Consider the following 14,105-nt stretch of genomic DNA (forward strand, 5'->3'; position numbering starts at 1 on the left):
GGAAGGAAGGAAGGAAGGAAGGAAGGAAGGAAGGAAGGAAGGAAGGAAGGAAGGAAGGAAGGAAGGAAGGAAGGAAGGAAGGAAACTTCTCAGAAATATTTCAAAACCATCCTGAGTTAGGCTCACGCTAGGATTGGGGACCAGGATCCCAACTGCCCTGAGCACCAATCCCAGGTTTTGCCCAGGCTCTCCCTAGCAGCATGGCTAATTAGCTCCACTTACTTACATCTCATTAATCAGGTTAAAGAGTTTGCTGCAACATATGAGCTTCCTTCATCGCATTATGAGTTTGTTCATGGAATCTGGAAGGAATCCAGGCAGCCTGAGAGGCAGGCACAGGGCACTGTGCCTCATTGCTGCCTTTCTGCAGGTGGTAGTTGACAAATTTGGGAGTTTTGGAAGAAAATGAAGCAGGTTTGTTAGGTTGGTTTGGCTTTTTTTGGGTTTTTTTTGTTTTAAACAGGAACTTTGTAATAGGCTTTAAATTCTTCAGCCCCCATGGGTTGTGACTGACCCTGATGGTCTTCCCTGCTCAGCCCCACAGACCTGGTTCTGAGATGCAAAATTTGGGGGGTGCTCTGTGGTTTTTGATACAGGCTCTTTCTGTAAGTTTAGAAGTATTTCTGAGGCAGGGTAAATGGTGAAAAAAGTTATTTTGCTCCATAAGCTGCAGTGTAAAGTGTGCCATCCCAGGGCACTGGGTTTCAGGATGAATTAAAATAAAGATAGATAAATAAATTGCACAAAAAGCAATTCTACCTTGTGTAGCCAGAAAACCATCCCACCATGTGCAAAATGCTGCAGCACTGTGGCACTTGGGGCAACTGGGGATGCTTTGTCAAAATAAATTAGATCTGAACATAAGTACAACATTCAGGTAGCCAAAAAACTTGTAGCAGGGAAGAGGCAGCAGCCAGGCAGGGACTGGAATCAAACATTGCAAACCTGTTAAGTCCCATCCTACATCTCCAGAGCTCTTTCTGTCCAAAAAAGCAGAGGGCTGACAGTGGCAGCAGGATGGTTCTCACTAAAGGGAGTTTGTAATATTGCCTGTCCTGACAAAGGAACCTGAGCAGTGATGCATACTTATTAATTTTATATATTGCCAACTGGAAAGCTGTCTGTCAACTTGCTACAGCACTGTGCTATGTATTAGAAATAGTCTTCCACAGATAAATTGCAGAAAACATGTAATTACTCAGACTATAAAGGCTTGGTCCTCTATTGTAGCCTTATTTTCAATATTGTGCCCAGAATTAACCAAAATGCATTTGAAAACTTAAGGGGTTGCTGAAGGAATCCATAAATCAGAGGATTTATTGATTACAGTATTTTTGGAGAAATTTTGGCTGGCAATTTCTGCATGTCCAGCTGGAGGGGAGAATTGTCAGAGATTTTTGTCTCCAGGAAAGGACAGAGTTTCAGAAATCCCAATCCTAGCTCCAGCACATACTCAGAAACTACACTGCAAAAGTAAATATTGTAGCTGCTGGAAAACAAAGCTTTGCAAGCAAAAGAGGTCACTGACCACTACCATTTTGTAAGCAGACCTTTGTTTTGGTTTGTTTTTTGCACTGAGAGTTCAACAGAAACTGAAACAGCAAAACCATCTTTTTGCAGCTTTTTTGGTTTATGCCTTCTTTGGGATTAAATGTGTGTTGGGGCTGAGAGACTCTGCTTGAGATAGCCATGGGTCAACTGGATAACAAGGAGAAACTGGCTTCCCAACCTTCTCAGCTACCTGGATTACTGGAATTATCACTTAGGTCACAAGGAAAGTAGATTTTTTTTTTGGGGGGGGTCATTTTCCAGACCTGGTTCTTCTCCCATCCCCTGTCCTACAGCCCTTGGAATGGAACAGAGCCATCAGGCCACCTAATTCTTTGCAAATACCTGATTCTTCCTCCTTGTTTCATCACCCTCCAGTTTGATGTGTCCTGTACAACCCATCCCCAGGTTCTTCTGCCTCTGCCAGGCCATGCAGCAGGGCAGGTTAGAAATAATCTGCTCCCCAGGGCAGTCTGGGTTTCCTTCCCCCCTCCTGCAGCATATCAGCCCTGATTACTATATAAATCTGTGTCAGCTATGTCCTAACAGTTAAGGCATTAAAAGAATCTATTTATCTCTTGCCATTAAGTGCATGTCAGGCCCAGTTGAGCACTTGATAAAGTCTCACTGTCCACCCTGCTGCCCCTTTGGGCTCTGTCCATACCAGGGACCTGAGCACTGCACAGCCACCTTCACACTCAGAAATTCACATTAGTTGAGGTTTCAGTTTGAAGAAGACTTTGCAAGTTTCATTAAATGGCTGTAAAATGTATTTAAGGACTGAGCACAACCAGGGGCTATAGACATGCATAACACAAAGGCATGCAGAAGTTAAAATAAATCATTTTGTTAAAAAAAGGTTTATAGCTTGTGTAATTTTGAGTCCAATGCACAAACAGAACCACCAGCACCAGAATATAAATTCACTGCCAGAAAGCAAATTTATAGAGTCCTTCTCCACTGAATTTTGTTGTCATTTTACTGAGCTGAGTGGGCAGAAGGGAATCCAAGGAAGGAAAAGCTGGGCTAGAAAACTGAATATTATTCACAGTTTATTCATCTCAGCTTGGGGTTTGTTAAGATGTAAGTGGCTTTGGGAGAAATGTAAACTATCCTCCTTGTTACAATCCAACAAAACACCTCTTCTTTGAAGCAAAGGTCCTTCCAAACATTTTTTTCCCCCATTTATTAACCAGCAGCCAAATGCCAGCACTTCCCCATGCTCCACAGCCTGACAACCAGAGCCTGCAGCAAGGCTGGACCCCTCCTGTGGCCAGGGTGGCTTTCCAGGTATGGGCTGAGCAGGAGAGGACTTTTTATGGCCATGTGGTTAAGATGAGCTCAAGAGCTTTTAGGGGCTGGAAGTGGAAAGGGCACTGGAGTTCACAGCCTTATCACTAGGTTTGCTCTGCTGCTCTGAGTCACCACATGCCCAAATCCTGAGAATAAAGGGTGGGAGGGAGAGAGAGAATCCCAGCCCAGGCAAGAAAACACAGAGTGCAAGGACAGCCAGAGGAGGGGAGTGGGATGGGGTGAGTTGGGTCAATGCTTACATGGGCTGCTTTGAGTTGGAAACTCTCTTAGGCTCACTATGAAGATTTATGTGTCTGGATAAAAGCAGAGAGAAATCTCTTTGGATGAATTTTAGCTCTGTGATGGCCCCTCTATGAACAGTTCCTTCAGAGCTCTAGGAGCCTCATGCCAAAGAAGTTGGCACTCGCTGCTACCAGCTGGGTGAAAAGGGCAGGAAAAACCAGACCTATCTCTGACAAAGTTCTTGGTTTCCAACAGAATACAATGTCAAGTCTCTAGGGCAGTCACCTTAACTTGGCACATCTGGCTGGCTCCAGCTTTCACAAGAAGGGGTTCTCTTCACCTTTCCCCTAAGCCACCCAGCCTGAGGGGAGCTGACCTGCTATGGGAAGTGGACACCATCCCAAAGTTCACTCTGGGCACAGTTTGGGTCAATAAGTGATGAAACATGTGCCTCTGGCCACTTCCACAGCCTGTGCTTCACGTGAAGTGCCTCATCCAAGGCAAGAGGCTGAGGAGAATTTGCACCAGATCTGGAACTGGGAGCCACACTTTGTGTCCAGCCAACTCCTTCTCTCAATACCAGATCTTAAACCACCCCTTGACTCAGTTTTTTTTTCCAGATGGAAAGACAGTTTGAAAGGTGACAAGCTGGGCTACAAAGGATGCTTCTGCACCACCCAGCAGCTTGGTTCTTGCTACTTGCTCCTACGCCTGAGGGCTTAAAATCTGCTTCTTTGCCACCTCTTCCTCCTCCTGTGAGAGGTGGCAGTGCTTTGGTGACCTGCCATGGGTCACCTGTGTGCTCAACAGGGACCCAGATGCAGAACAGGGGATTGAGCCCTGATGGGACAGCCCTGATGGGACAGTCCCTGAGCCTTCTCCAAAGCCCTCAGTGATTCTTGGGGGCAACAGCAAAGGAAGAGGCAGCTCCTGCTCTACTCAGCCTTCCCCTCCTGTCCCTAGGCTGGGATACCCACAGGTTTCTGCTGGACCATGTCCTCTTCTCCCTGCAAGGTGCCAGAGGAGTGACAAGGGAGCTGGCAGCTGCTCTTAGAAGCCCCCATTGCTCTCAGCTGCTGGTCCCAACACAAATGGGGCACAGCTCAAAGAGGGGCCTAAGTCCTTTTACTGGAGGTGTTTTTTTCTAAACCAAGTCCAAACTGATGGAGACAATAAAACCACAACAACTGCCCTTTAGCATTTCTGAGCATCTCCTGCCACCGGGCCCCTTCTGAGCAGCATAATCTCTGACGTGCCATTCCATTTACTTAAACAGATGATATAATTTATCAATATAATGGACACTGATGAAGATGGATTAATTTGGATTACAGAACCAGCGTTTCGCTGGGGCTCTATTCAGGACACAAAATGAGGATGTGTGTGATTATGACATTGTTTGGAGCAGGGTGGGCAAGGGCAGCTCTCTGCAAAGAGAATGGGATGCTCCTGAGCTGGCACAGTTTCCTTTCCTACAGTAAGGAAACTCCAAGATTTTTCTTCCAAGTTACTTCAGGCTTCTCACACTACGCATCAGACGCCTTATCTCGCCCCAAGTGAGATCCCCAGCTCCTTAACCAGAGAAGGCAGCGTAGAGAGGCAAAGAAAAGCAAAAAATTGAAAAATAAAATAAAAATCACCATTGGGTGAGCTGTACGTGATCTCTGATCACACCTCTTCTTTGTACCTGTTCCTGAGCCCACTATGTCCCTGCTGGGAGACTCGCACATCGCGTCGGCCAGGCGCTCCCGCAGCCCCTCCTCGGAGTGCTCCATGGAAGACATGTGACGGAGACCAAAGTTCTCAGGCCAGCTCCCACACACCTCCAGCAAGGTCACACTCCGGTCGAAGGCACCTTCAACAAACAAACAGGAGATGTTTGGGACACCCTGGGACACGGCTCCTTCCCCAGGGGTTCCCTAGGAGCCTTCGCGTTCCCAGTTCCTGGTTTCAGCACTGCTGGGAATGTTGGTGTTAACAGAGCCCTGAGCAGCTTTGGCCAAGCAGCTGGAAGCAAAAAGGTTAAATGAATAATGCAGAACCAGTTCTGGTCTGGTGTTAGTGAGAGTCAGGAAACCAGGAGGATGAGACTGATGGGGATGACACGTCATGTTAAAAACTGCACACGTGTTGTTAAGCACATGCAGGGTGAGTGCAAGCAGAAATTAGTTTTATAATCAATTTGCCTTTCACTGGGCTACTGTGGAGTGCTCAGGCTTTTTGGGTTTGAGCTACCAATCTGAGCTAAAATCCCTTTCTTGCTCTTGAGGGAGATGTAGAGATGAGGAAAGGAGGGCTTGCTTTCTGCAGGGTGTTTGCTGAAGGAATAAAGTGAACCCTCCTTTCAGTCAGGGGTATCTGTGGTGTTCCCTGTTCCAGCACTGTGAAATTTTAGGTCAAATGTGAGGTACCAGAGACTCTGTCCTCAGCAGTGCTTTGCTGCTGCTGTGACAGAGAGCACGTACCTACCAAAGATACTTCAAATAATTCCTTTCTTGCTGTTATTACCTCATTGACAAGAGGGTGTGATGCTCTGCTGACTGCAAAGATCAGATCCTGAACTCGAGATCACTTCAAAGTACAAATTAAAATTATTCTGCTTTATTATACAGCGAGACCTCTGCGAAGGCTTGCTTAAATCATTCCCACTTGGACCAAGATTACAGTTATGCTTTGTTGCTTCGAGCACACACCATTTACCCCACTATTAGGTAACTGAATCTGCAGCATTTATAGGGCCTGGTTTCTGCCAGCCTAGCCAGGGGAAAAAAAAAAAAAAAAAAACGCAAATGCCGACGTTTCTCCGAGTTAAAAGTACACGAAACACGTCCTTGTTATCAGGCCTTTGGTTTTCCCCCTTTGATCAGCAGTCAGAAACTATCTACACTTGTAGTCTGTGACTGTACAGCTTCACAACACACCCCCTGCCACTGACAGGTGGTAATAGAAAGGGTGAGAGACCAAGCCCCGCGGCAGGCGTCCCTTCCTCTGATAACGCCCCAAGTACCGGGTGATAACCGTTAGTAAACACTCGGGCAGGCAGTTAATCCATACATCAGCAAAGAGGGGCAGATAACTTGGAACTCTAATGGCATGGAGAAAAAGCACCAGGGCTGGCATTCAGGGATTTATATGGGCTGCAAGGGTGGCTTCTGGCTCCTGAATTTCATCGGCGCGCACGGCTTTGATTTATCTCCCGGCCCGGCTGTGGAGGGGATGCCTGGCACTGGAAAAATCGTGGAGAATGAAATGGAAGCTCTAGAAAATGGGCCCGTGGCTCTTGTGAGATACATGCACTTGAACTCTGGATGAATCCCGGTTGAAACCGAGGGGAATGACCAAATATTTCAACTTTTAATGGGTCTTTGGATTTATAAGGTTGCTCCAGTCTGCTCGTTTGTTTGAAAGCAAAGGGTTCTTGAAGCTTGTTTGAGAAAATGCAGTGAGGAGGCAAAGTCATTTCAGTGATCTTTAAGTCTCTGCAACATCTCCATATTGTCACTTAAGTGCAGGAGGAAAAGCAAAATTCAGTCTTTTCTTTGAAGCTTCTTTTTTCAAGTCATCCTTCTGTGGCTTCACCCTGAGACCCCCACTCCCTTTATACTCCAAGGCCCCCCTGATTTCAGGTGCTTTGCTAGGGCTGCTCACCTACCTGGAAGGCTCCCAGGGGGTGCTTTTAATTCCACATCCCCAAAGCTCAGGGTGGCAGCAGGGTAAGGGTAAGCTCCAGGGCTTTGCCAGAAATGCCGATGAGAAATCTCTGCTTTACTACTGCCTGCCCTTCTTTCAAAAGTGAGGAATGGGAGCATTTCTGGTCCTATAAGCAGATATATGAATAACAAGGCAAATGGGTTTTGAAGCTCTGCCAAGATGCCTGTGTGTGTGTGCAGGGAGAAACTTCATAGGGCCCTGGGCTCCAGCTCCTGAGCTTCTCAAGTGAGAGCAAAGGAAACAAGTGCAGCAACATCACCTCTGCAATCAGGGCCAAGAGCTGCCAAAAGTTCTCAGGTTGCAGGTGTTAATGTAAAGGCAGGTTAGAGGGATCAGCTGCACTGGAAGTTTTCTTGTAAAAAAACTGCAGGGCTGGGGAAGCTCCTGTTTTATCTTTCCTCCCTTGTCACTCCTCCATGTGGCTGGATGATCCATGTCCCAGCATCCAGCTCTGGTTCACCAACCATCAGGTCCTTTCCTACCTGGCTCTGTCCCTCTCTGATGTAAACCAAAGCTGTTTCAGGAGAAACAAAGGTGGCTGGCACAGACAGAGCACTGCAAGAGCAGACTTCTCAAAGTAACATCCTTTTCTCAAAGTTCTTTGGTATTTTTACACCTTGGAAAACTCTTCTGTCAAGTGCATGAAATGGTAGACGGACCGATTGCTCCCCAGGAGCTTTTGGGTGCTTTGTCCTAGGTGGATCTTTACCAACAGCACCCGAGCTAATGGCATTAAACTTCCACTGATAGCAGCTAACCCTATCTCTGCTATTTATTAAATTGTAATCTCTTTCTGGCTGCCTTGCTCTCCCCTTTTCAATCTGAGTATCTGGGTTGATAACCCTATCGAATTCCCCATCGTCAGCCAGAGAGAAGTTTACAAATAAACCTCAGTGGAGTGCCCTGCTCTGAAAATCCCCCCCAGACCCACTGCCAGAACAGCACCGAGGGACCCAGGCAGCTGAAAAAAGCTCCTGCTGATTCAGGGGATTAGGGAAGGGTTGAGAGAAGGCAGACTTCACCCTGGGCCTTTCCTGACAAACTGCTGAAATCCCCCAGGCTCAGCCCTGAGGTGTGAGGCCCGGCCTGCTCCTGGCCCCAGCCCTGCTCCTGCTCTGGCAGGGGGAATGGGCTCCACCTCAAAGGAGAAAATCACTTAGAAATAACTCTACCAAGCAGCTAATTAGGTATTATTTTATCCAAGCAATTACTAGGGTAATTCTGGTGAAACCTCATAAAACCACTGAAAAAAACCCCTTTGACTTCAAATTGGGTCAATATTTCATCCTCTGGCGTGGGGCTTTCAAGCAAACAGAACGTTTACTTCTCCCCTTATTTCCTGAAGATGAAACTGGGTGGAAATGAAGCTCATCAGCCTCCCTTGTATGATGCCCAAGCACCCTCCCAGATCCCCTGCATTACAAATGAAAAAACAACCCCAAACTAAACCAAATGGAACAAGCAGAACCCTCGGCTTCACCAAAGGGCTTTGCTGTGCAGTTCCAGGGTGTTTAGCTTTATGCTACCCCAAACACTCCAAGCTAATTCTGCTCCACACGCAAGATTTTCCTATTTAAACTTGAATTTTCTCCTGATACTGATCTCCTGGTTCTGTCCTTCCACTGACATTTGCCTCCTCCCCTTTCCTCACACCACTGCTGGACAGAGCAGGATCAGACCCCTCCTCTTTCTGCTTAATGTTTCTTGCATTTTATTAACAGCAAAGGCTTCTGTTATTGCTCATCCCAAATTACCTTCCTCAGAAGCACAGGATTTGTCTTTCACGTCACAATTGTTTCAAGGCTTTTAATATAAAAGGAAAATAAATTCTACAGGAGGAAAAAAAAACCACCAACCCCAAACCTTGGAAACATCCTTTCAATTCACAGCCCTACCCACCAAGGCCCAGAAAACCAGAGAAGCTTATTTTCTTCTCTGAAAGATCTAATAGTAAAAAGTATTTTTACAAAATATTTTAATGCTTCTAGCGTGTTATTTTTCTAAGTCAAAATAGCTAAGCTAAATCTTTCACCATAGCCCTTTAATTCAAAAGCCAAGGGAAATTTTTTTCATTAAACCTCTGGACGGCTTTGTTTAAAATATGAAATCAAGTAGCTCCATTTCCTGTCTTCTAAGGAACAGTAAATCAAAAGGACTACGTTCTTGAAAAATACAGTAATGGTTCTATTAAAAAGCTTTGACAGTTTTGAGCCTCACCTTGCATATTGCAACATCCATGTGAGCAAAAATAACAGAGTAAATAGGAGAGGCAGTGACCTGACAATTTGAGCTGATAAAAGATGCATCCTTCTCATGAAAGGGATGGGGGCTCAAAACCCTGTCCTCTTTTGGTCCCTTGAGGAGGAGGAATTGGCCTGGATGGGATTCCTGATCTGCTTGGCACTGGCCACACCAGGAATCCCAGTGTGAGTGTGCCAGAGGTGCTCAGAAAAAGCCCTGTCAGGAGCAGGAACCCCATGGGTGTGTGAGGAACTGGCGCCTGGAAATTCCTTGCCCAAAGTAGTGAGTCAAATTGTAACATAACCCGTTTAAACATTAATGGTTCAACTTTCCTACAGAGTTTGCCAATTCACTTCCATGCCATAACTCTGTTACTCCAGGGGGAAAGCCACAAAGCAGCAGCTCCTGGGGTTTGAACAAGGACCTGGGGAAAAGCCTGGCTGAAGGGTGGAGGAGCTGGGATCCCAGCTGGATCCCCCCTCTGAACCTGGCAGCAGGCACTGCCCACCCTCTCCTCTGCCCCATCCACCTTAAATTCTGTGGGACAGGCTTTGCAACACCCCACCCCCTCTGCACAGCTGATAACTCAAGGTGTGAGGGTTAAATATTGCCCTTGGCAGGGAGGGCAGATGCTCCAGCCTCGGCGAGGAACTCCCTCTCCCTGTCACCCTCCCTCCCACGGAGTTTCTCTTTTTCCAGAATTGCTCCCAGTTCTGCTATAAACAGGACATTACTCACCAGCTCTGTAGCCTCTGAGTGCATTTAATTCATGGAGCCTTCAGTGGGGGTGCCCAGTCCCACAGGCAAAGAACACTTTCAAATCCCTTTGAACTTCGGGCTAAGTGAGGCTGAGAGGTTCCCGAGTCCCTCCTCCCCACACTACACACTTGGAAACACAAAAACCTGTTTATTCCTCTGTCATTAGTACTAAATGAGTTTTGAAGCAAACATGCAGCTGCTGGGGGAGGAAGCCTGGCAGGGGGGTGGCCCTAGGGTGGCTCTGAGGGGGGGAAGGCAGATGGTTGCCCAGCCATTGCCACGTCAGGACAATGCCCAAGATGATCCCAGAATGATCTGGGTTGGAAAGGAGCTCTGGGATCACCAAGTCCAACCCTTAATCCCCCGTGGTTCCCAACCCATGGCACTCAGTGCCACATTCAGTCTCCTCTTAAAAACCTCCAGGGATGGAGAATCCACCCCCTCCCTGGGCAGCCCATTCCAATGTCTGATCACCCCCCCTGGAAAGAATTTTTTTCCTAATATCCAACCTAAACCTGTCAGAGCTGAAGCCCATTGCCTCTTGTCTGGCTGATAGAGCCCAACCCCCCCCTGGCTCCAACCTCCTTTCAGGGAGTTGGAGAGAGTGATGAGGTCTCCCCTGAGCCTCCTCTTCTCCAGCCTCAACACCCCCAGCTCCCTCAGCCTCTCCTCACAGGACTTGTGCTGGATCCCTTCCCAGCCTCCTTGCTCTTCTCTGGACCTGCTCCAGCACCTCAATCTCCTTCCTGAGCTGAGGGGCCCAGAACTGGACACAGGACTCAAGCTGTGGCCTCCCCAGGGCTGAGCACAGGGGCAGAATCCCTTCCCTGGACCTGCTGGCCATGCTGTTCCTGAGCCAGCCCAGGATGCCATTGGCCTTCTTGGCCACCTGGGCACACTGCTGGCTCATGGTCACCTTCCTGGTGGCCCAAACTCCCAGGTCCCTTTCTGCCACTCTGTGCCCAGCCTGGAGCTCCCCAGGGGCTTGTTGAACCTCATTGCTGAACCTCATCCCATTGACTGCTGAACCTCCCCCCATCCATGATGGATGAAAAGGTTCAGAATCACCACAGGGCAAGCTCAGCAGGTCCTTAGGGACCTTCTCACACCCCCCTGACAAATTCTGGCTCCTCCACTCCTGCAAAAAGGGTTAACCACAGGCTCAGGAGAAGCATTTCCCTGCTTCGGAACCTCGCCAGCCATCACAGCCATCCTGAAGGCTTTCAAATGTGAGCAAGGCTGCAATTTTCAGAGCTGGAGCAGTGAGATATTTTTATAAATACATAAATCTTTTCAAGGAAAAACAAATACAGAGGAAAGAATGTAAACATTATTGTAAAATGCATAATAAAATGTCTGCTGTTTGTTAATTTTGCTCCTTATTATCCAGTCTATCTGCACCACCACTGTTGAAACATTTGCCTCTATTTTATTTTTATTTTTTTTTAACTCCAGTATTCATTTAAAAATAGTTTCCTGCATGTTATATGAATAAGCAAAACCTAAGGTCCTAAATCCAGGAGAACTTTGAAGTATGAAACCCACGGTCTATGGGAACTATGTTTTCATTAATCAAAGTAGATGTTTCTAAAGCCATCAGATTTATCATGACTGGATTTCATATGTGAAACCCAATATACACACAGACATACACTGCTTGTCCTTTTGGATTAGTCCTGACCTTTTACTCTCCTTTCTGAAGGCTCTGCCTTTCCTCAGCATGAAGCTGCCCTCTTTTACCACCACCTCAGCCTTGACAAAAGAACCTCCCCATCCCTGGGCTGGCTCTGCCCAGAAATAATTCAGGAGATTTATTCAACCCTGCCTTCTCCTCCAGTGCTCCCTGCCACTCAGGACACACTGGTAATACACCTGGCCACCAAATGAGGGACCCGAGTGTCACCACAGAGCCATCACCAAGCCCTGAAGCTGCCAAAAGCTGCACCAACACCCCCCCCACACCTCTGCAGAGACCCCCGAGCATCATCACTGAGGGCTCCCCCAGCCCTGCCTGGCTCCTGGCTCCCCCCCGAGGCACTGAGGTTAGGAAAAGGACACGGGAGAGAGCTGGGATGCTTTACAGACTGGAGGCAGGATGTGACATCCATCCAAAGCTGGGGTTAAAAAAGATAAAATGAAAAAAAAAAGAAGAAAAAAAAAAAAAAATAAAAAAAATCAGCGTTCGGTGTCATCGGGGGGAAATTTATGCCGTGGTTTTTTCTAAGTACCAGAAGGAGAGGATTTGGTCATTTTCTTCATGAAGCAACCCTGGGGTGAGTGCTGAGGGCAGTGGGGAAGGGGGTGACTCCTCTGTAGCCTGAGGACACCCCGTGCTGGAAATTTGGGCATTCACACCCTCCTGGCAATGCTGAGTGCAACTTTTTTTTTGCAGTGGAAAAGCCCAAAGAGAGGGAAACTGCAGTGTAACTGACAGGATGCTGCTAGGATTTGAACAGCAAAATCCCCCCCTGCAGTAAAATTAATTTCCAAGAAAGAAAAAAATCTTCCCCCCCCCCCCTTGAATAGCAAAATTCTTGCACATTTTAACTCTTCACAGCTTTGCAGGATCAGAATGTCTGGAAAAACCCAGGAATGCTGCCATCAGCCCCAAGTCCCTCAGGGATTAACATTTCTTTCCATTTAATCCTGATAAAAGGAGAGGGTCCTGAAGACCAGAGAGCTCTGCACAAGCCAGGCTGGATGGGAGGGACCAGATAGGATTCTGCCCAGCAGAAAAACTTCACCTGATATTCTTTCAAGCTCAAGGTCTGGAAAATTCATTAAAAAAGGATTCACAAAAGACTTTCAGCACTTCTTAGTTTTTGCAAGGTTGGAATTGTTTTCTTGTGGTCCTCACATACTTCTAATTCTCAGTCCTGGTTAAAATTAGAAAATCCAGGGAGTTTTTTTTCCCTCCTAGTTAAGTTTCCCACTCTCAGAAGATCCATGACTTAGTTATAAGAAGATGATTATTGAGATCCTCAACAATGCCTAGGAAATTCAAACACAGAATGAATTCCATTGCCTCAGCAGAGTTGTTTTGTTTTTTTTTTTTTTAAACAAGTCTTTATTTTGTTTTCCTTCTCAACTGAATAAAAGCTGCAACTTTATGAGGTGAAGTCTTTGTATTGGCTTCACCAGGGAGAGGAGTGTAAGATGCTGGAAGGTTCCAGCTGGGGTTTCTGTGACACCACATACTGGTGCTGATTTGCTGATTTGTTTATATGCCAAATCATTTCTGAGCTCTTGGGAAGAGCTTTGCAGGCACAGCCTTAGTGAGCTCACTTAGCAAGGCAGAAATATGCCAATTCCACTGGAGGGATTTATATAATATATTACTTCCCTTAAAAAAACACCAAGATTTATCTTGCTTATTATCAAGCCCGTGGCACGTGCAAATGCACACACTTATACACATGTACAAAGCACATAGAATGGATTATAAGAGGCTCACATTTTGCCCACAAGTAAGGCAAGATCTGACAACTCATGGTTTTTTGGTTTTTTTTTTTTTTTTTGGATAACTAAGATCTTATGTTACACTTTGACACGTAAGTGTGGATTTGTCATATTGCTTGAGAATTAGTGGTAACTGTCTGAGCCAAGGAATTTAATTCTGATTGTTTCATTTGAATGAAAAAAAAAAAAAAAGAAAAAAAATCTTAAGTGTTGAAAAAACATTGGAACTGTGCTACATGCTAATATATCACTCAAATTGTAATTGGAGACTCCTTCTTGTGTAATAGAAACAGAGAGTGTAATGCTTGGAAAGGCCAAATTCATGGTGGGTATAGATCCTGGGCAGCTGAAGGGTGGGAAATCCCAAGGGAAAGGAAAAGGCTTCCCCTGCCTGGGCATCCTCACCCACCTCCCATTGGGCAGACCAAACCTGCCAGTGACAGGGACATCAGCTGGGCTGGGGGTAATTTTATTTTAAAATAAGTAGCATGCACATGGAGAAATGTTCACTGCAAGGTGAGATAAAGGGGCAGTTTCTTACTGGCTAGTAGAAAATTTCCAGAAGAAAATCTGTAGGAAAGAGGCTGAAGACCTGGAAATGGGAAATTTGGTTTCTATCTCTATATATTTATGCTCCAAGTGAAGTGTGGGCTTGAGGGTGCTGCTGGGGCACTTGGTGGCTCCCAGTCCCAAGGTCTGACCTCCTCCCAAACCCTTTCCAAGGCAGGGATTTCACTCCAGCCAGGCAGGACCCAGCTGGGCAGGAGCCAGCAGCCTCATCCTCACTGCCTTGAAGTTTTCCTCAGAATTCCTTGAGGAGGTTTTGCCCTTGTCACTTGGATTATCCATCA

At 46.6% G+C, this 14,105-nt stretch overlaps 1 protein-coding gene across 16 annotated transcripts in view; it reads right to left on the reverse strand.

The window, feature by feature from the left end:
* BCAS3 (BCAS3 microtubule associated cell migration factor) overlaps positions 1-14,105 on the reverse strand; it is a 310,770-nt gene that overhangs the window by 16,268 nt on the left and 280,397 nt on the right. For 9 of the 16 annotated variants that reach the window (XM_071765279.1, XM_071765287.1, XM_071765283.1 and 6 more), the window contains one exon: positions 4,772-4,939. The exons of 2 other annotated variants lie outside the window; for them this stretch is intronic. In XM_071765279.1, coding sequence (XP_071621380.1) covers positions 4,772-4,939 — 168 coding nt within the window. Of the gene's footprint in view, positions 1-4,724; positions 4,940-14,105 lie in introns of all 16 variants that reach the window. 5 more of the 16 variants (XM_071765292.1, XM_071765293.1, XM_071765291.1 and 2 more) reach the window with 1 other exon arrangement.

The sequence above is a fragment of the Heliangelus exortis genome, chromosome 21 (genome assembly GCF_036169615.1).
Source record: "Heliangelus exortis chromosome 21, bHelExo1.hap1, whole genome shotgun sequence".
In the NCBI taxonomy this organism is placed as follows: Eukaryota; Metazoa; Chordata; class Aves; order Apodiformes; family Trochilidae; genus Heliangelus; species Heliangelus exortis.